Source organism: Erpetoichthys calabaricus, chromosome 14, assembly GCF_900747795.2.
Source record: "Erpetoichthys calabaricus chromosome 14, fErpCal1.3, whole genome shotgun sequence".
NCBI lineage: Eukaryota > Metazoa > Chordata > Cladistia > Polypteriformes > Polypteridae > Erpetoichthys > Erpetoichthys calabaricus.
Genome location: NC_041407.2, coordinates 82,022,019 through 82,044,125, shown reverse-complemented (window position 1 = coordinate 82,044,125; position 22,107 = coordinate 82,022,019). Strand labels below are relative to the sequence as shown.

Sequence of the window (22,107 nt, the reverse complement as noted above, 5' to 3'; positions counted from 1 at the left end):
AATATAAGTAAATATAATATTTTATAATAAATAATTTAAAAATGTACAAAATATAAATAATTTCTCACATATACACACAAACATAATAAAAAAAAAACCTCACAATTTCTTCTATTTTTTATGGCATTATCCTTTTTTCAAATGTGGGCATGTTATATATAGTTGGAAGTGTTTCAGGCATTAAAGGGTATAAAGCTTGAAATGGCATGACCCACTGAGCCGGAGCCCACCTGACATGAACTGGCAGATCACTGGTGCCAGTCTGGCATTCCCACCTGCTGTTTAACAACGAATATCTTGCTAGCGCTTCATCCCACAGTGACGAGCGTGGTCTAGTTTTTATTCCGCAGAGGCTGCTGTCAATTTTGTGTATAACATGTCTATATTCACTGCGGCTTTCTGAAATTATATGTGACAACACACACGTATTCTCACTCGAACTTCGTGTCCAGTGAGTCATTACTCAATGTCAGGGTAAGCCCATTTTTCAAGCATGGCTTTGTTTGGTGTCGTTGAAAAAGTCAGTCTCAGCTATTCAATGGTGTGAGTTTTGTGATAGTAATGACCCACTCAAAATCGGCAGGTGGTTCAAGCCCATAATGGCGGCTGTGTTTATGAGACTCCTTCATCACACTTACATATACATGCGTGAGGGCTTGTTTTGCTCAGGAGAACCTGCTGTAAGTGCTGATATGTTACTTGTATATTTTTGCTGTTGGTTTGTGGAGTTATAAGAGAGCAAGTGAAAAAGCAGTTATGAGATGTGATGGTTTTTTGCAGTTTGCTCGGTCGTAGTGGGAGTTCAGGGCCTTTTGATTGATGTATAACACATGGGTATGTTTTGTATAGAAAAATTACTAGGCTGGTTTTAAATTTTTTTGAAGACGAATGACTTTTAATCTGGCATGAAATCGAGTGTACCGTGTCAACTGTACATACTGTAACACTGTGATCACTATGAGTGTGTAGTAGACACCTGTGTCTTTCAAACAAGGTATTTGTGTGTAGCATGATTTGTCTGTATGATGCGGCGGAATGTGTTTTTAAAACATTTTTTGAATCCTTCGACACGGTACTAGGCTGCTTAGGGTTTAAGAATAAATAGCAAGTCAGTTAAAATGAAGGGAAAAGAAGTTAGAGGCAAAACATGGTAACTAAAGGGTTAGAATAAAAACTAGAAGCCACTGGAGCCCTCCAATGACTGGAGTTGAATACCCCTGATTATGCATACACACCATAATATGTGAATAAATGTACATTGATTGGCTCCAGCAGACCCCTGTGACCCTGTAGTTAGGATATAGTGCGTTGGATAATGGATGGATGGACATTTTGAACATAATTAGCTTACCTGCTTGTCTTGGATATGGTCTGATCCAAAGAAACTGAACTTTTGAATTGTGGTGGGTTTCCAAAATGTTATTGCTTTTGAGGTGGTTCAGCTGCTTGTGAATATCGTTTTTTTTTTTTTTTGTTTTGTTTTGGATGACCCCCCCCATGACTCCCTTAATTAGATTAAACAGTTTTGAGAATGTTATGTGACCAATTATCTGCTTACCCTCCTAACCCTTATTAGATTCCCAAGATCACTTATTAGCGGTTTTCTCTGAAATTATGTAAAATTTTGCCAAATCAATATACGGACAAATGATCCGCTGTGGCAACCCCTAACTGGAGTAGCCTAAAGAAGAAAAAGAAGTAGTTAATCCAGGTCAGCTGAAGTTTGTTTTAGCATTAAACATGCCCCAGTCTTGAAGTCTTGGAGTGGTAAAAATCAGAGGCTACTACGGTCCTTTACGAATGTGCATAATTTATTTCCAAATGTTATTTCTATGCCTAGAGAATACTTTCTTAAAAATGCAGCCTTATGTGACCGCCTAAATATTTAGCAATCTACAAAACATGTCAGATTTGCAATCAAACTATTTAAAGATAAATTCATCTGAAACTAAATTTTGTCAGTGTATTAAATTGTTGTCAAAAGTATGTTGCACAGCTTCATTTTATTTAAATGCATTTTTATGTCGCTGCAGGTAAATATGCAGAGGATATTTTTGGAGAGCTGTTTTATGAAGCAAGCAGCTTTGCAATACGTGTTAATGTTCTGGGAGAAAGGATTGATCGATTACAGGTGAAAGTGACACAACTGGACCCCAAAGAAGAAGAAGGTAAGCTTTATATATTTATTTTTTTTGCCCAGCGTTTGGGCAATGTAATATTCAGTGTGCAATCTGTCATGTTTTACACTGTATCTTTCTTGGTAATCTTTATCTGATACTCTTTGCAGAGATTCTCAAATACAGCCAGAATATTGTAATGACAAAAAACAAGTAATTTCAGGGGATTAGTATGAATATGACAATTTTTTTTTTTTTTGACAGGAAATGTGGGAAGAATTTGCATACTGGTGTCATGTTACTTTTGCTGAATTTCAGACTTCTAGATCTGATGCTGATGTCATTGTCAGTGTCAGTGTTGGCAGAACTGACTGGTGTATGTTTTTAACATGCATATTTTGTGCTCATGTAACTACCTGAACAGATGCTGCGTGGAAATGCAGGAGTATAGCACATAGAAACAAATGCAGTGGATCTGAATTGAGTGATAAAATGTTTTGAATACAAGCACATTAATAGTCTGTTCTGTTTCTAAAAGTAGATTTTATTTGCAAGTGTGGTAAAGTATTTTCTGTTTCTAATTAAGGAAGTGAAGGTGTAGTATTTTAAGATTCCGTTATGTGAGACAGGGAAGCCAATGATACATTCTGAGGAAATGAAAATGCAGTTTAGATAGATAGATAGATAGTTTAATAATCTTTCAAGACTTTAATATAATGCATACCAACGTGTGTGCAGTTGACCCCAACATTTAATATCAAAATTACTTGAATACTGTTTTATCCAATAAAGTTACACTGCACAAGGCAAATGTATTTTGAAACTGACCAAATCCAGGGTGCACATTACAGATGCTCTTCGTTTCTAAAGCTGTATTTACTAATCCACATCCCAATTTTTCAACGCTTTTTCTAGTATACAGTCTTATAGAGAACTGGCTACTATGTTGCATTGTATTTTTCACTTTTCAACTAAATCATCTATGAGGAAAATCCATGACTTCTAATTCAACCCTAAAGTGCCAGATAAAGTAAAGTAGCTTTCTTAATAGCAAGCATAAACACAAATCTTTGTGTATTAAACACAAACACCCAGAGGCAGAAAACATGTATCAGGTGAACAGCAAAAGCATGTTTGCCATTACTACTCTTATTAGAGTTCATGTCTGTGCCACAACCCTTTTGTACCTTTTTTACAACCAATGCAACATGTATGATAACAAAACATGCAATATTTTTGCTTTTATTAAGAAAGGGGACTTTGGATTTATAACCTACCAAATCATTTGTTTCTTGTCCTGGGAAATAAATCAAAATTCACTGATAGTATTTTCTGTTAGCTATGCATACTGCATCTTAGTATTTGAGACACAAAGACCATGATTTAAAGTACCTGCATCCACTCGTAACAATCATTAACCTGTTGTACAGATTTAAATATAAATGCATAGACATAACTAAGCCTAACTACTTGAAATCTAGTTTTGACCCAAATCGGAGCTTTCCTTGCAAAGTTCTGAAATCTTCTACAGCTTATTAATTTTCTTCCATTTAAATGTTCCATTTGATGTTTTTGTAGTGTGACATTGCCTCCTAATTTGTTTACGTTTTCAGTAAGATATATTAATTCTAAAATCCACTTAATGAATGCAAGACCGAAGGGTGTATCAGCTAAAAAGGCGAGGGATTATGCTGTGTCCCAAGGTGGCAGCTGTTTTATCTCAAAGCCTAGTGGCTTAACAAGTTTCTACTAACACTACTTGGTCTCCATGTTATTTCTGTTATCAATCTGAAATTATACTTACACCATACATTGAAATGTTAGTTGCCAAATCTATTAGATTAGCAATAATGGATTATCTTTTCCATGGGCATGGAATTACTGTTGCTGGATATGACTGAAAATGAAGTGTTTATACACATTTTTGAGCAAGATTTAAGCCAGCCATAAACTGTGTGTACTTTATTTTATAACTGCAAGTTTTTGGCTACCCCAGAAAAGAAACTCTTTCTGCTATTTTATGTTTCATCCGAAAGTACAGTTTGTACCTGTTTAATAACTTTGTAAATGGAAACTGGTTTTTTAGTGGTTTTGTTGTTAACCCTTTTTTATGAAAATGTTTAGTTTTAAATGTGAGCTGTAAACAACTGTTTTCTCAATAGACAGTTGGCAGATAATTTCTTTTCTCTCCGCAGACTGAGAGTGGAAATGTACAGTGTTTTGAACCATTACACCCCTAATACAAAAAGGGTTGCAGATTATGAAGATTTAATAGTAGTTGTAAATTATGGCATGACACTTTAATATGTTAATGCTCAGGTTTCTAGAAGTTGTTGTAGGCTAATTTAATGAAATGCATTCCATGTATTTGGTTATTTATAAATATTTTATGAAATACATTTTTTTACCATGTTTTTGAACTAAAAAATAGACACACAAAAAAATTAAAGTAGGGACAAGACATCCATCAATGTATGAACAGAGGTAACCAATTTCATTTTCGAATGGAAATGGAACTTGTCCCTACAGTGATGGATAGAAGACAAGAATCACAACTTGAAAAGGATGCAGCTGTGTTGTAAGGCATGTCCCCATATACAGTATATGCAAACTGACTCTTGCTGGATACATTTAGAGACTCTGGGTAACCAAACATACAGCTTTCTTGAATGCAGGTGGAAAAAGAGCTGTCCAAACAGAGAATATGCACTCTCCACACAAATGGTGATTGGGCTGGGTTATGAATTCTAATCCATGAATCAGAGAGGTAGCAGCATACCCACAGTACCTTCATATTCACTTTAACTGCACAAGTGAAAAAGTAATGTCAAAATAATATATGGATAATATTTGTTTGTGGCTAATGCAAAATGCAGGGATTCTTGATTAAGCAATCGAGGCTAGGCATTTTATTTCTAATACAATAAATTGCTGTTTTATGCCAGTGTGGATGAGAAGTGTTGTTGTTCTCAAGAATTACTGATCGGTTATTGTATGCTAATATTGACTGTGCTGTTTAGTTTCTCTGCAGGCTATCACTACAAGGAAGGCATTTAAAAGCTCTCTTTGCCAGGATCAGCAACTTTTTACTCGATGTACCCTTCCACAACCTGTACAGGAGACCTACAACACCTGCAATAAACCACCACCTCTTAATAATCTCAGTGTATACAGGTATTTCCCAGATTCTTGTGGAGCATGGTGTGTGTGTGTTTGTGTATAAATATGTAGAATCCAAGATTAAATAAATATATATATATATATATATATATATATATATATATATATATATATATATATATATATATATATATATATATATATATATACAGTAAATATAAAATAATAATTTATTTCTTGGATACACTGAAAAATTTTCTGTAGGTTTTTAATATTTTAATGGGACATCTACTTGCAAAATTCTATTATATAATGACAAATGCTTAGTTATTGGGCTAGACATTTTTAATAAACACTGTAATCCTTCATAAAAATAAAATTTGTAACATTTTAATGCATTATGATATCAAAGTTGGCTTTAGTGTTTTTTACACTAACACTAAATTTACTGTGTATGTTTTATATAAGAAAACTTCTCATTAATATTATAGATTTACCAGATGAAAATGATGCACACAAACTTCAGTTTTATTATAAATAAGTTACTCTGATGTATAATCTTATTTTTTACCTTTCATCAATGTGCTATTTATAAATGTCTTCCGTACAGGGAGGATGGGAAGGAAGCTCTTAGGTTCTATACTGATCCCTCATATTTCTTTGATTTGTGGAAGGAAAAAATGCTTCAAGATACCAAGGACATCATGAAGGAGAAACGAAAGCACAGGGTACAGCTTTGAAAACTTTTTTTTTTTTTTTTTTTTTTAAGAACTTGTACCACTGCTTATTACAAGCCCCTTTAAATTTTTAACAAGTGACCTCAAAAGCATCTATTTGTTGAATTCTTTGTTCATACTCGTAAATCCTGATTTTTTTTTTTCCAATGGCATGTCTGGAAGCATGTTTTAATTCAAGCTGAGCAAAAGGAAAGTCTAATTAAAAAAAAGCAAAAAACAACAACAAAAAAAAAGCATAATTAAATGTACTTGCGCAATTGTTTCCTCTGATCCAGCATCTTGTGCTTGAATCCCATGCCCAGTAGTTGTCTGCATGTGTTTTCCTTGTGATACATTTAGATAGATGGATACTTTATTAATCCCAAGGGTAAATTCACATACTCCAGCAGCAGCACACTGGTACAAAAAACAATATTAAATTAAAGAGTAATAAAAATAATGTTAACGTTTACCCATCTCCCCTCCCCCCCAAAGTGTGGAATTGAAGAGTAGCATAGTTTGGGGGAGGAAGGATCTTCTCAGTCTGTCAGTGGAGCAGGACAGTGACAGCAGTCTGTCACTAAAGCTGCTCTTCTGTCTGGAGATGACACTGTTTAGTGGATGCAGTGGATTCTCCATAATTGATAGGAGCCTGCTAAGCACCCGTCGCTCTGCCACAGATGTCAAGCTGTCCAACTCCATGCCAACAATAGAGCCTGCCTTCCTCACCAGTTTGTCCAGGCGTGAGGCGTCCTTCTTAATGCTGCCTTCCCAGCACACCACCGCGTAGAAGAGGGCACTCGCCACAACCGTCTGATAGAACATCTGCAGCATCTTATTGCAGATGTTGAAGGACGCCAGCCTTCTAAGGAAGTATAACCGGCTCTGTCCTTTCTTACACAGAGCATCAGTATTGGCATCAGTATTTAAATACCATATCTCCAAAGGAGTATGTCTTAGGTTAATTGGAGACTTTAACTTGGTCCCATATGAGTGAGATTTCATTTGCACGCACGTGTGTGTGCGCTCGCTCGCTCTTTGATGGATTGGTGCCCTGTCCAGGACTGGTTCGTGCTTTGTAGCCAGTGTTGTTAATATGGGCTTTGCCCTATTGTGCCCTTAAATTGTATTAGATGGGTTAAGAAGGTTATGTATCAAAAACTGGACAAAATAAAACTTTTAAAATAAAAAATAATTTTACTTATACATACATCCAGAGTAATATTATTGTCTTTAATGGGGTGGATCAGTATTTTGGAAGCATGTTAACATAGTACTTGCAGACATTCATCAGACAGAATAAATTGTAATATTTCAGGTTGTATTGAATTCTAGGACCATACAAATAATATATTTCAGAAGTATTTTTTCTCTGCAATTTCTTGTATAAGATTTTTTTTCACATTTTGCATTAGATATGCCATGCTGCTAAAGATGGTGGTGATACTGACTGCCTATTCTTTTAATCAATTTTATTTTTGTTTATGGTGACTTAACATATGGTTTATTGCTAAACTCACATGTCACTATAGTACTTGTCAATTTTTATTGTTTTAAGTGTCGCTGCTTACATGGATCTAAACTATCTTTACTAAGTGGGGAACAATGTTTGAGAAATATTCCACAATTCAGTGATTTTTTTTTTTTTTGGTGCTTTTCCTGTGAGTGGAGTATGCCTGATTCAAGCTGACTGATTTCCCCTAACAGAAAGAGAAAAAGGATAATCCCAACCGAGGAGCCCTGAATCCCCGTAAAATTAAAACCCGCAAGGAGGAGTGGGAGAGGCAAAAGATGGGTAAAGAGTTTGTGGAGCCAAAAAATCAGAAAGGAGAAATTATGTAAGTCTGATATTTATTACATGTTTTGCAGGTATAATATAATGGTGTTTATATATTCATACCTATCCCTTTGGTATAAAGCTTAAGTATTGGATATTGTATTTTGATATTCTAGTTTAAAATAAAAAAGTCAAAAAATGATTAACAATCATAACTTGTCCTGGAAACATGTCCCCAGCTTTTTTATTATTAAATGCCGATTTTGTCCGAAACTTAATTTTTCAGTCTTCAGCAGGGTTTTAGCCTATGTGAAATACTGTGTATATGGATGTTAGGCGTTACCTGGTCCATTGTAAAGTTTCATATATAGCAAATGAGCAGCAAACTGCTAGTGTCAAAGTGAGTTGTTTTATTTCATGGGAAGTTTATGCTGTGATTCTTAATTTATTATAAATAACAAAATGTTAAGTTTTTTTTTTTTTTTTTTGAAAACTGAAAAACCTACATAAAATAAGTTTGACTTTTATTGGCTTTTAATTAAAACTGTGTATCTGTTTACCTTGATCCCACCATTGTTATACTATTCTTAACTTCTTAAACTGATGAGAAGGATGTCTAACAACAAAAGGCCTTATAGCTTTCAGTACCGCTGAGTACAACAAATAACCTAGGTATCAGTTCACAGAAATGGTTAAAAACATAATTATCCAGCAAAGTAAATCTCTTAATTACTTGAGTATTTGTTTTACTTTGGGAGGGGTTGGGTGCACACTTCACCAACAATGTGTGCCTTATAAAAATCATTTTTATTTCTGATTACATTTTCTTTTGTCTTAAGAAGATTTCAAATGGAAATAGATTGAAATTGAAGAAATTTAGGAGGAACATCAATGTTAAATGTTTTGTCCTTGATACATCTTTCACTGATTGATACTTTTTCTCTTTGTGAATTATTTTCCAAAAACAAAATGTATACCAGACTTTTATAACTATTTTTTGTTTTTGTTTTACCACTTTGAGAGGTCTGTAATTAAAGTGGTTTATTTTTGATGAGAGATTTTGATGAGAACATATATGAAATCTGTTCCTTCAGTAGTCAATTTCTATTTGTAGGACATTTCCTGCTTATTTTGAGCAAACATAGCCAAGCTTTTTTTTTTTTATTAAGTTGAATGAAGTTTGATGCTGTTTTTGCTTGTTAAGTTAATCTTTTCTATCCTTTAATTGTAATACTGGGATACTAATGATTTTGCTGTGTTTGGAGAAAGTACAGTTTGGTTCTTTTGGAATGTTATCAATGCAGTCATGAAGACCTCATTAACTAAATAACCATTAAACAATTTAATGTTTTAAATATGTAATTGTCATTTTCTTTAACTTACACCTGTTAGCTGATCACATTACAGTCACAAGGTATATTGGAGTTAAGTTGGCATTGAGGCTATTTTATTGTTGTATGAAGTACAAACACAGGTGCTTACAGCTCATAATTACTGTGCAAGGGATACATAGATGACTACCTTTTTGCATCGTTTTTTGACAGTGTAGAGAAAGCACAGTTTGAGGAAGGTTGTTAGGAGCCCAGAGATGCCCAGTCTGCTTCCACAAAGAAAAATGAAAATATTATGCACACAGCACTTATATACTGTTTCTGTTGCTTCTCCCCAGCAATTGTATGCATAGTATAGCATGTTTTCAATATTTACAATGAAGACTAACGCGCGCACACACACTTCATACAACTATGGTCTTGACATGGTTTATTTCCACCAGATGGCACATTTGAGCTCAGCAGGGAGTCGCTTTTACAGATATCATTGTATTAGGGAAACTCCTAAGAATCAAGTATCCACCAATTCAGCTGAAAATATAATTTTGTATGTTTAAGCATGTGAATCTCTTTATGTACAGTTTTGGTAGTTATATCTTTAAGGCTCTGGATAAAAAAACATTGTATACCACATGTTGTGTTTTTTTTAATAATGAGTCCTGTACAATACATGCTGATATGACATACTGTGTAGCTCCCATAAGAAATATTTATTTGCAGATCTGTAGTTGACTTCTGTCATTAATTGCTCTTTACATAGATCGTAACTGTACAGATTTTCAGGCTTAGCTGGATAACTTTTGGGACAGTCTTCATCCTGAGGAATTTATGCAGTGATCACATAAATGCAAAAGACTTTCTACAGCTATTTAACCCCACAGTGATGTCTGGTTTTCACAGACTTAAGTGTGCTTGTGGTTATTTGGTCACCTAAAAATAAGTGTCTGTTTTCCATTGGGCATTTCCTGTGGTGGTGGCCTGCTGCTGATGAATTTTAATTGGGAAACCAGAAATATGATGCATGTTTATCTTCTGTCCACTTATTGTTGGCCTCTGTTTAATCTCTGCTTTTTGTATTCACTTTATCACCAAGTAAATCTTTAAAAAAGATGATGTCTTGGCTTTATACAGACTTTTTTGTTCCATGCAGAGTCTTTTGCCCCTTTATTGGTTGGTCTGCAATGTAATTCATAAACTTTGTTTTACCACCAAAATGTCTGCAAAGAACAGTGGGACGGACCACATGGAATGCAAAAGCCAGTTATTTCTTATTCCATTAGGTTTGTAGCTGAAGTACAGCGGTAAACACATACAAACCAAAAGTTTCAGCATGTCACAAGAGTCTGGGACACTAAGTACAAGTAATGTACTATAGTCTAAACCTTTGAGTAAAGATTTTAAAATGAGTTTCATTTTTTAGGTGTTAAGGCTACATAGTAACGATGGTTAGTATTAATACTGCTGAAAATACTTTTGTAAAGAGCTGAACTACCAACCCATTCTTTTAAATGGTACTTTGGACAATGACTACAAGTCCACTTGACACAAATGTTTATCTGCGAACCTCTGCTGTCTAAGCTACTGCATAGTCAGTTTTGCAATTGTACTCTTGATTTGGCTCTAGCTAGTTAGCAATTGCTTTGTTGCCCAGCTCCTTAGCTATCTCCAATACTCTGCAGAGATGACAGAGAACATTACTTATCTTTATGCTGCTTATCGGCAGAGATTTTTTTCTTTCAGCAAAACACGTATTACCTGAGAGTTTGTTTACTTTCTTACATTACAGGAAAGCAATAAAATTCCTGAATTTTGGCCCTACATGACAAAAATAGATTTTAACCCACAAAGGATTTCTGCTCAGAATTAATGTATCATATTGTGGATTTTAAATGTCATGTTGGGGAAACGGTATTCATTAACGTTGTTTCCTGTTTTAATGTTGAACTTCAGGAAAGTCAATGTCTTACACCATTCTCTAAACATTTTTTGTAGAAATCCCTTTATAGTTACCACAAATTTACATCTTGGTATTGTTTCAACTGACTGTAACATTCCCTCACTCATCCATCCATCCGTTTCAGTACCTGCTTATCCAATTAAGTGTTACAGTAAGCCAGCAGCTTTAGGTGTAAAATAGGAACCAACCCTGGACTGAGCTCCTGACCTTCTGAAGGCTCACTCAGACCTGTACTGCATTTGTAGGGCTAATAAGAAGGTCCCAAGGTAAGTGTAATGACTTTAAGATGTGGGAGGAAAACCAGAGTTCCCAGACAAAAACACCACACAGACATGGGGAGAACATGTTTTGATCTCAAAACACCATGCATGTTCTGTGTGTGTTAGTTTTCACAATATTGTTTCGGTAGTTTGAAAGACTGATTTAGGGGAGCGAGTAGTTTTTTGCACAAAAATTCTATGAAATAAAAAACAAAAAAAGTGCTTTAGCACAGCTAAGGTTTGAATCCTCTTTAATAAAATCCCTGTGTGCGTCCATGTGTCCGTGTGTGTGTGTCTTCTGGTGAAGTGCGCATGCGCGGGGCACTCTTTAATAAAGGACATCATTGCTGGGGAGAGTGTTGATTGGGTACTCGCGGCCAGATATGTATACCATGATATAATACCATGATATTACAATAGGATGACTTTTAAAAGTAGATTTATTTTCGCGCACATAAAATCCGTTGCAGGGGAGATACCACACATACATTAATCAGCTGCACGCCAGCACAGATTAAAATATTTGCTGGGAAACTGTACAGTACTTGCTGGAGAGACACCACAGCCACGATTATCAGCTGCACGCCACACATTACATCAGTTCCTGGGGAGACTCTGCTGATTGGCCACTGTTGTGACAGAAAATTAAACGCATATTACGGACAAGGCGGAAGTACAGGGAAGGGCGGAATGAGTGGCAGAGTCACCGGCCTCTAGCAGATGCTTCAAAGGCTGCCTGACGCGTCACACAAGACAGACAGTACCTATAAAATATTGCGTGGCCGATCCAATCGGATTTCGGTAAATGAGGTAACACCTAAAACATAAGGCATGAAAAATCCAATTGGGTACTGAGACATGGAGACGAGCTTCCTCAAAGAGGTGGGATTATCATTTGTTGTTGTGCAAGTTTTCACTCTGAGGATGTCAGATTTGCGATTAAGAAGCTTGGCCCGGTAAAGTGTCAGTCGTTGAAGGGGTTTTCCTAAATATACGAATTTTCATGATATTACAGTAGGATGACTTTTAAAAGTAGATTTATTTTCACCCACATGAAATCCGTTCCTGGGGAGACACCACACATATTTTAATCTGTGCTGGCGTGCAGCTGATTACTGTACTTGCTGGGGAACTGCACAGTACTTGCTGGAGAGACGCCACAGCAAGCTAAAATAAAGAGAGGCAGGATAGGAGATCTTCAAACAACACACCAATCTACAGCCACAGAGGAGAGGATAAATGTAATATTATTTATACTTACTGTATTGTCATATACGTTTCTATTTTATTTTTATTATTTTAATTTTGGCTTCTTGCAAAAATATTTTTGACAAAAAAACAATTAAGACAAGAAACAGAATGAGGTCAAGGTCCCTTGCCATTTAATATAGACTGTTCCTACTAATGTTTATGCACTACTGTTCTAGCGCCCATTATTGTAACGGGCTTAATGTCTAGTAGTAGAATAATATTCTAATTATATGATGGTATGGTAAAGGTGGTGGCACATTACATATCTTTTAGTCAGAGGGAATGTCTGACTTGACAACTGCAGTTGCTGAGTTCATCATCCGAAAATGCCAAATTACACAAGTAAAAGTCATGGGGCATAGCAGATTGCATGGCTTCATGATGGCTTTCCAGCACAGCTTCATATTTCCTAAGTATCATAAGCTTTCCCCTTTTTCTGACAGCTAATAAGATTATGCTTGACAAAATTATTGCTTTATGAATTTGTTCCAGGTATGGCAAGTTCTTTTTTTTCCTTCCTGTCGTGATGAGTTAAACATGAGGCATCAGACAGATTAGTTTCTGCTCTGTTTGCAAAGCCCAAAATACCCTCATTCTTCAAAGTTGTATATTATATGTTGTTCATTGTTCTTCCAGGTGAATGTTCATTAATTGTCAGCTCTCATACACACGGTGCCCACTCTTGAGACTTGATTGGTAGGACTGAGTCACTAAGTATGTCGGAATACAGGACCAGTAGTCATTATGGTGTGACTGCCTCTGACTCGCTAAGATTATGTAAATGAAATCGTTAATGGAAAATTGCTGGAAAAGTCTGTTACTCCATTACCCACTCTAATCTGTAGTATTTACATTTGAAATACATCTACCCGACTTCTTAATGCTGCAATAATAGTATGAGTGTAAATTTACAAAAGTATTATAGTTTGTCATGTGTTGCAATTTGAATTAACATCAAAAGTAGATTTCACTAAACCTGTATTTCTTCATAACTGTGGGTTAATTTCTTTTCTCTTTTCTTTATGACAGGGTTCATTTAAGATTAAATGCTTTAGCCAAAAGCCTAAACTTCCCAATTTTTATTTGTAAAAACATAAAATAAATGGACACTCCATTTTGTTTTTCCAGTTACCACTTTACCTGTTGTCTGTTACATTCTGAATGAGCCATGTGCCAATTCTTCAGTGTTTTACATTTTTTTACATTTACGTTTACATTTATGTATAGGTTTTTATGAAGTTGATCCTATTTTGTTTAGTTATTATTATTTTTTAATACTGCTGGGATATTTTATCTATTGCTTATTCCCATTATACCTTGTCAGTTATTATTTCCCAATTTGATTATCATCGACGTTTTCCCCATTCCAGAGACTCCCCCGACATGCCCAATGGTAGTTATGTTTCAGGAGAGGATGTTTTTATGAATGGCAGCTTGGACCTGAGCCAGGGATCTTATTCAAGCCCCACTTCTCCCATTCCACCGATGTCTCCTGATGATTTCTTACCCCCACCACCTCCTGATATGAGGTAATACATGAATTGCTTTGAAAATGCTGCCCTGTTCATTGACTTTGTTCTGTAGTTTCTATTTCTAAAGAAACATGTTATGATTTACAATTACACCTTAAAAATGTACAACTTGAGTTAGCAATAAATTTGATATTATGTTTCATGCATTATTAGTGTCAGATAGTGTAAGTCCTCATGATCAGACTTTTTAAATTTGTTAAATTATTATCTAGAAAAACACCTATTGTAGTTTAGAAGCTTTAGTGCCTCTTTTTTCCAGTCTTTTATTAGGAATTTACAGTATTATGTCATTTTTTAACGAGAGTTTAGATTTGGAAGGTTATTGACATGTATAAAGGTGATCTTTTCTGTCTTATGTGAGCAGTAAGCATGTCCGTTAATTAATGGGTACCATACAGTACATGTATATTTTAAATGATCTCTCTCTCTCTCTCTCTCTCACTATATATATATATATATATATATATATATATATATATATATATATATATATATAAAATCTCTCTCTCCCTTCTTATGTGCAGCTACCAAAATGACAGTCAGAGAGGAGTGGCATCTCAGAAAAGGTCGAGCCTTGTTAGCCCAAATCATCCACCCCCAGCTCCTCCTGGAGGGCCTCTCATTTCAATGGGTGTTCGTCCGAGTGTTGGCCCACCCCCTGCCCCACCTCCACCCCCTCCCCCTACTTCAATGGGAATTCCACCACCTCCTTCTGACTTCATAGTTCCAGTTCCACCTCCACCTCCACCTGCCCCCCCTGGCCCAGCCATTCCTCCAATCAGTAACTTTGGTTTCTCACCTTCTACACTTCCACCTCCTTCCCCTGATATGCCTTCCTCGTTGCCATCTCCCACTTTGCCTCCTCCAATGTGTGGTCCTCCACCACCTCCTCCCCCTCCTCCTCCTCCTGGACCACCACCTCCCCCTATGTTTTCTGGTCCTGCTGCACCACCATTACCTCCTAGTGGTATGTCCGCCCCAGCTTTGACCAACACACCTAAAGCTCAGCCTGCCCCAGTGAGTGATGCTCGAAGTGATCTTCTGCAAGCCATTCGACAAGGTGAGTGCTCATGAAATTTGTGAAATTAAATATTTAGTAAAAATTAGTTTTTTTTTTAAAGAAATAGTTCCTTTGTCTTCCTCCTGACCTTGATGTACCATGAAATACATTTTAAACTTTTCCTTTTAATGTTGGTTAAGTTTCAAGGATCTTCATTGCTTTCACTGTGCTGGCAGTATTTAGAGCCCTATTTTTGAAGTTAAACAATTCATGCAGTTAAATACAGCAGTGTATTTTACTTATTTTTTAACTAAAGAAGGAATATTCCCTTTTCTCAGGTGCAAATACAGGTATAAATTTTAATTAGTTTATAAGTATACAATTAAACATTTGTTGAATTAATGTATTCATCATCATCATCAACACCAATACAATTATTCTACATACAACCATATAATATGCTTTTAGAAGAAAAGAGTGGGGGAAAAAATCTGCAAATAAGCATCCATGTTTCGAGCTGACGGTCCAGTTAAAAAGTGTTAACGTGAATGCCACTGGTGTTTGTTTCTCTGAGAGTCCATAGCCAAAGTTGCCTTGGGTTCCTGGCCCCTGCTGTGTCATAGACAAGTACCTACAGCTTCCAGGCCTTTGCTGTTCTCCTACCTGGCATAGTGCCATGTCATGGCCTGACCACCACATTGTTTACTTCCTTTCAGATTCTGGTTCAGCAAGTAAAAGTTTCTGTGGTAGTCTTTTTCTCATCCATTCAAAGAATATGTCCGAGCCATTCCAGTCAAAATTGAGACATATTTTGTACAGTCGTTGTTTTTTTCTTTGCATCCAAAGATTCAATGGAGTACTTTGTTGTTGCTCATCTTCTGTCTCCACCGGATGTATCTGATGATTCTCTGTCACTGGTAGTCAGAATTCTGTAATCAAGTAAAATTACTGTAATTACTGTGTGTGCATATACATTCTCTGATTCTCTGAGTTTTGAATAATTAACAACCAAATCATAAAAATCTTTTAAACCAACATTTGCAAATAAATTTTTGATATAGTTTTATATTATCTTGTTAGTTTTTTTTTTTTTTTTAGTTTTATTTTTATATAAATATGGATTTGTAGTTCACAACTCCATCCATACACTGTAATACCTGATTAAATTAGTTTGGGGGTGAGAAAGCTAAGGGCCCCTATTGACAGCACTGGACTATGACAGGATCCGGCCCTGAACACTTTTCCAATTCTTTACAGGCCACATCCGTGAACAAACTGGCGCGATTCTTATTAGGCAATTTAGAGTCGCCAGTCAACCGGGTCTGATTTGTGTTTTGCGCCATTATAACAGCAAATAAGTGTGAGTAGGCTTGGAGAGATTTCAGGCAGATTTTAGAAAGAATGATATCATCATTTATCACGGACTTAAATGATTTCTTTTACAGCATGCACATAGCAAATTTCTTGACTAATTATAAAAATCTGTTTCAATGAGTACTGACAAAATTAAAATCCAAAGAGTATATTTTATCACATGAACTATTAAATATTGTGGTAATTCAAGATTGTTTCATTTGCTTCATTCTTAGATACAAATTCTTTAAAGCTACTTTAACTGCACATAAATCGCTTTGTCACTCTACATTTTATTGTCGCCTTTTTAGGTTTGTTTCTGTACATTCAGGAATTATTAACTCATTAGTAACATACAGTTTACAAGTCAAATGATTTAAAATTTTAAATGTCACAAATTAGTGATCCTTTAATTTTCCAAATATCTTCCTTATTTTATGTAAGGTTTCTTTTGCAAAACTACAGTTCTTAATTGAAGTTTGACAGCAGGCTAGAAATGACCAAAAAGCCTTTGTTGGGTTTATTTTCAAGGCACCTCATGTAAGTGATCAGATTTTAATGTTGTTTGTGCCTTTGTACTGATCCACAATATTCATAGAACAGAAGTTAGCCTTAACTGCAAAATACGCTCATAATCGGAGTCTGCATCACAGTTTCCTCCATTCTGTTCAAATATTGTTTCACATGTGTTTGTCACATTTAGTGTCTTTGCTGCGGGACACACCAGTGGTTTCAAAAACAGAAATGCCCATCAGTTTATTTTAGCAATGAAATAGGATATTTTAGCAGCCTTATTTACTGTGTACCTCGTACATTCCTAAACTGATACTATTCTATTAGATACCCTGTCAAATCTGTATTAGGAGGTAAGCCACACAAATGTCTAACTGGTGTGCGGGTTTTGAAAATACATTATATTGAAAGCAACATAACATATGTGTATAGCAGCTGAAAGGACTCTGATAAATGCTAACTGCTATCAACTGGACAGGGATTCAGTTCTAGAACTCTGGAGCTGTAGTTCACAACTCTCTAGGTTCAAATTTTTTTTAAGATTAAAAACAGCATTCTCTTTATGCCCATGTATAAAAACACATAGTAGTCTATAGCTCACAATAGAAGTACCATAGCTGGTTTAGAAGGTTTAATTCTATTAAGTACGCTATATGGCTCACAGAGTGGACCTGCCGAGTGCTGAAACTAATAGAGCATATCTGTCAATTATCCTCTATTGCATCACTCAAAACAGAGCTCCAGATTGCCACCAGAACCAAAATAAGCACAAAACCCTTGCACTTGTAGTTTCATGAAATGGGATTCCTTGGTCAGGCAGCTGCTCACAAGCCTAAGACCATTATGTAAATTGCCTAGCAGCAACTGGAGTGGTGTAAAGCATGGTGCCATTGGACCCTGGAGCAGTGGAAATGTGTTCTCTGCGGTGATGAATCATACTGAACTATCTGGAAGTGTGATGGACGAATCTGGGTTTAGTGGATGCCAGGTTAGAACATTACCTTCTGGACTGCATAGTGCCTACTGTAATGTTTGGTAGAGGATGGATAATGGTCTCGGGCTGTGTTTTTTAACACCCATGGTTTTAGAATGGGATGTGTCCCCAAGCTTTTAGCCATATAGCGTAATTCAATCAAGTGGCTTCCTAGTCATATTTCCACTTAAAGAAAAAAAACTTCTCAGTTTAGTGCTAGCATGTCTGACCAGGTATCATTTTTCAGGTTTCAATCTGCGCAAAGTAGAGGAACAGAGGGAGCAAGAAAAGCGTGACCATGTTGGAAATGATGTAGCTGCCATCCTTTCTCGACGAATTGCCGTGGAATGCAGTGACTCAGAAGATGACTCTTCAGAGTTTGATGATGAAGATTGGTCTGAGTAGAATGCTTTCTTTAAAGGAACGACTTTGAACACCATAAGGCATTCTGAACTGATTCCTGGATTCGGTCTGGGTTTACTTTAATTTTTTTTTCTTTCTGAAATTATCTAACAATGTGCCTTAACATCTAGCAAACTTTTTGCTGAAAAAATCTTGTGTGTGTGTGTTTATATATGTATGTACTTCTTTCTTCTCTGTCATAGATATAGAGTACAAACACTTTTTAATAGCTTCTTTGACAAAATGTGTTTGATGCCAAAAAGGAACAAACGTTTGATATGTTAGATTTCAGCTTCAGTTTACGGTTAATTTAGTACATAAATTATGTGCATATTTATAGGTTATGCAAAGCCAAAAAAAGCCATAGCAGATAATAAAAAATACAAGCAAATGTAAAGTCATGAGACCAAATATTTAAGCCAAAGACCATTAAAATGAATTTCTTTGTTAGGAGAAACATTATTAAAGTATACAGAAAGTAAGCCATTGCACTAAGACCAGACCAAATGCATTTTACTTACAATCCATTGCATGTAAAAAAGAAGAATGTAGTCAAGAGATTCTTCTTTGACTTTATATATAAAGTAGTAGTTTTAAAATGTGATATGTATAAAAAAATCCTTTTTGAACTTTGACATAAATTGATCAAAAAACAAAAACAGCTGCTTTTAGTTTGTCCGGCAGGCTCAGCAGTCCTGAATAGAAATCTGCACTTTAATTTAGCATCTATGGATAAAGGAAAAAAAACAAACACACATACATGCGCAATATTTTACAAAACATGTTGTTTTGATTTAGTGCCATTCTTGTGCCTTAAGTTTACCTTAAATATAAATGTAAAAAATATACGCCAAAGGGGAAAATCATCCTTTTGATATTAGTTTGCGAGATCTTTTATTTTGGCTATACTATATTTAAACAGGAATTAATTATAGGGATGTATACTGATATTTAATAGTAGGTAAATAATACTTAATAAAGTCCCAGGCAGACAACATTAAGTGTGGGCACCCTTTTTCTGTAAAGTGTAAATGATTTGAGACTTTAGGTATAAAACAGGCCAGATTTTATAGCACGTGTTGCCATCTAGTCCACATGGTTAACTCCTGCAGGAGGAATTCAGTAGTCATGTTCATGTTAGAACTAGAAACATGGAGTTCTGTAACTGGTTAGAAAGAAAGTAATATAGCAGGACTTGTTGGAGGTAAAAGTGGATTATTGACAAACAAATTCTAGGAATGAAATGGCAGATATCTTGGGTGAATAGAAAACACTTTAATGTGCTTTTGTACTTCTGTTTGGGAAGCTTGCACTGTCTGTCGAACTGCCTTTTGCTGTGTGTAATGGTTTTGTTTTCAAGTTTTGTACCAATGTCATTTTATAAAACTGTGTTTACTGTATTAATTGGATTTAGACATGTTAGATCATTTTATTCTAATGTTTCCACATAAAAGTTAATTTCCAAAGATTAAACAATACATTGAAAGGGAGTTAAATTATATATATATATATGCTTGTATGTACAGTACAAAAAAAAAATCTTATTATTGTACAATATTTATTTAGGTAGTTGGCATTGGAGTAAGGGATGGGGAGGCAGGAGGCATATCAAAGACTACTCTTGTCTGCCTGCACTGATTTGCGGATTGCAGTCCATTCAGAAATGAGCTAGAGTCTATTCATGTGCATTCTGTATTGGAGTAGGGATAACAGCTTTTGATTTTAAGTTGCAGTCAGTGTGTAATCTTTCACTGAAAATGATACCTACAGTATGTCGAATAGAAAATCATTAATTTCTCAATTTTTTTACCTGCAGTTACACTTATACAATGAATAATAGACCAAACCAACCTAGGCTGCTTCATTCATGACCAGCCATTATGTACTTTGTGCCCTTTTTTTGGTTTTGTTTTAAAGACTTTAAAGAAACACATTATATTATAAAGGGTGTTTGTGTTTTTAATGATGCAAGCACATGTTTTGGAAGAGAAAAAAAAGTTGACTCCTGTTGCCTCATACGGGTTTAGCCTCTTGTCTGCCTGTTCCCCCAGTGTGTGCCGGGACCAAATGAAATATATTACAAAAATAACATGCCCAGTGCTTTGAAGAACATTCATGTGGAAAAGCTTTATGGTTCTGTTGTAAATTACAGTATATGTCTGACAGAACACCTTGAATATTGCCATGTAGTGGTGCTCACTATTATTACTACACCAAAGGTAGGACATTTAATTTCGGTCATGTATTACTTTTGAAAAGCTGGCCGAGCCCCCATGAGTAAAGCTGCTTGTTGATCAGATGTGTTCAAGACATAGTGCTCTCCAACATGAGGCCTTGCTGTGCAATAGATATTATTTCTTGCCTTTTCCTGTTGACTCATTTTTAAGTTGAGTTTATCATCACTGAGTCTTAAATACTTTGAAGCCACATGCATAACAAAAAATATGTACAGTGAAAGGCAAGCCTGGTGCAGATTGTGAATGGGCCATAAGAATCCTTAGAGACCATACAGCCTTTTTCCCCATTATGATTCTTTGTTTCAAGTGCCATGTATTAAAAATAAGTTTCTTTCTTATCTATGCAACGTCTAATAATCACTTTTGTTAAGCATAAAGTTTATATATGAAAATAAGAAGTGTACACCTTTTTATGGTATTATGATCAGTTTTATATGAATGAAAATTGTGTTGGTCTGTTCCTACAATATTAATTCTCATAGTAAATATACATACCAGGTGGTTGGGGACTCCAGTTGTTTTGATTCATGTTTATACTGGATTTGTATGGGATTTATTTACTCTTTTGTCAAGATTAATATTAAAGTATAACTGTGATCAATTTTTGAAATAATTACTAATTTGTTTTTGTATCTTCTTGTAAAGCTAAACATTTAAACGCTTGACTGTCAACATTTGTAAACTGGACACACAGTGATTTCTTAATCAGCATTTCTCCCTTTTTTCCTGTTTTTCTCTTGGTCTTAACCAGCATTTGAAGTGTAGCAATTGTGCTCTTTTCTTTACATGCATGTAATGAGATGTTCCACTAATTATGGACATTAAAAAGGTAAGATATCAATAAGAGGCAAGCACTTAAGTATTTGATTGGATGAATTCTTCATTTTAATATCTGCACAAATTATGAGTCTGTGTATAGGACCCTGGTCCACAGTGCTTGTAATCATTCTGCTACCACTTTATCTTAATCCATCTTGCTGGGTGGTGTTGTTAGGTTGGTCCCTGTAGGGTATCAAGTGCATTAATATACATATGTAACATTGTGATTGTGGAAATAATAATAAATAGCAGACAAAATGATCAGAGGCTAGGCACACTAGGCCTCTGAAACCTCTGCCTCTCAATGCCGCTGGTGACTAATAAAATGTATTTTTGTTGTTGTTATACACCTAAATAAAAATTGAAGTATGCATAAATTAAGATAACATCCAACAGCATTAATTTTTGTAAAACAGGCCCAAAGAATGCAGTCATTCCAGTTCGTCTGAGCCAGAGTTTATAAACATCTTGCTTTTTAATACAGCACCTGCCTTTCCAAAATAATGATTTTTATCTATCCAGGTCAATTTCCCATTGTATATACCATGCCTGGATTTTTCAAATCAAGTCTTCCTTTGTTTGGAAGGTGAATGGCCATCTAATCTGAAGAAGAAATAGCACCCTCTGTTTTGCCACCTGCACTTCTGACCAGGGAATCTGCCTGACACTAAGCATGTTTGGGTTCGGCCAGGTCTTGGATGGGAGATCACGTTGGGCTGTTGGTGGAAGAGGTGTTGTGAGGCCAGCGA

At 35.6% G+C, this 22,107-nt stretch overlaps 1 protein-coding gene across 1 annotated transcript in view; it reads left to right on the top strand.

The window, feature by feature from the left end:
* Positions 1–21,394, top strand: part of wasf2 (WASP family member 2) — a 66,483-nt gene extending 45,089 nt beyond the window's left edge. Inside the window, exons 3-9 of the mRNA XM_028819926.2 lie at positions 2,034–2,168; positions 5,138–5,291; positions 5,848–5,965; positions 7,661–7,791; positions 13,900–14,058; positions 14,586–15,121; positions 18,148–21,394. Of these exons, the coding sequence (XP_028675759.1) occupies positions 2,034–2,168; positions 5,138–5,291; positions 5,848–5,965; positions 7,661–7,791; positions 13,900–14,058; positions 14,586–15,121; positions 18,148–18,305 (1,391 nt within the window). The 3' untranslated portion in view covers positions 18,306–21,394. The remainder of the gene's footprint in view (positions 1–2,033; positions 2,169–5,137; positions 5,292–5,847; positions 5,966–7,660; positions 7,792–13,899; positions 14,059–14,585; positions 15,122–18,147) is intronic.
* Positions 21,395–22,107: the final 713 nt, after the last annotated feature.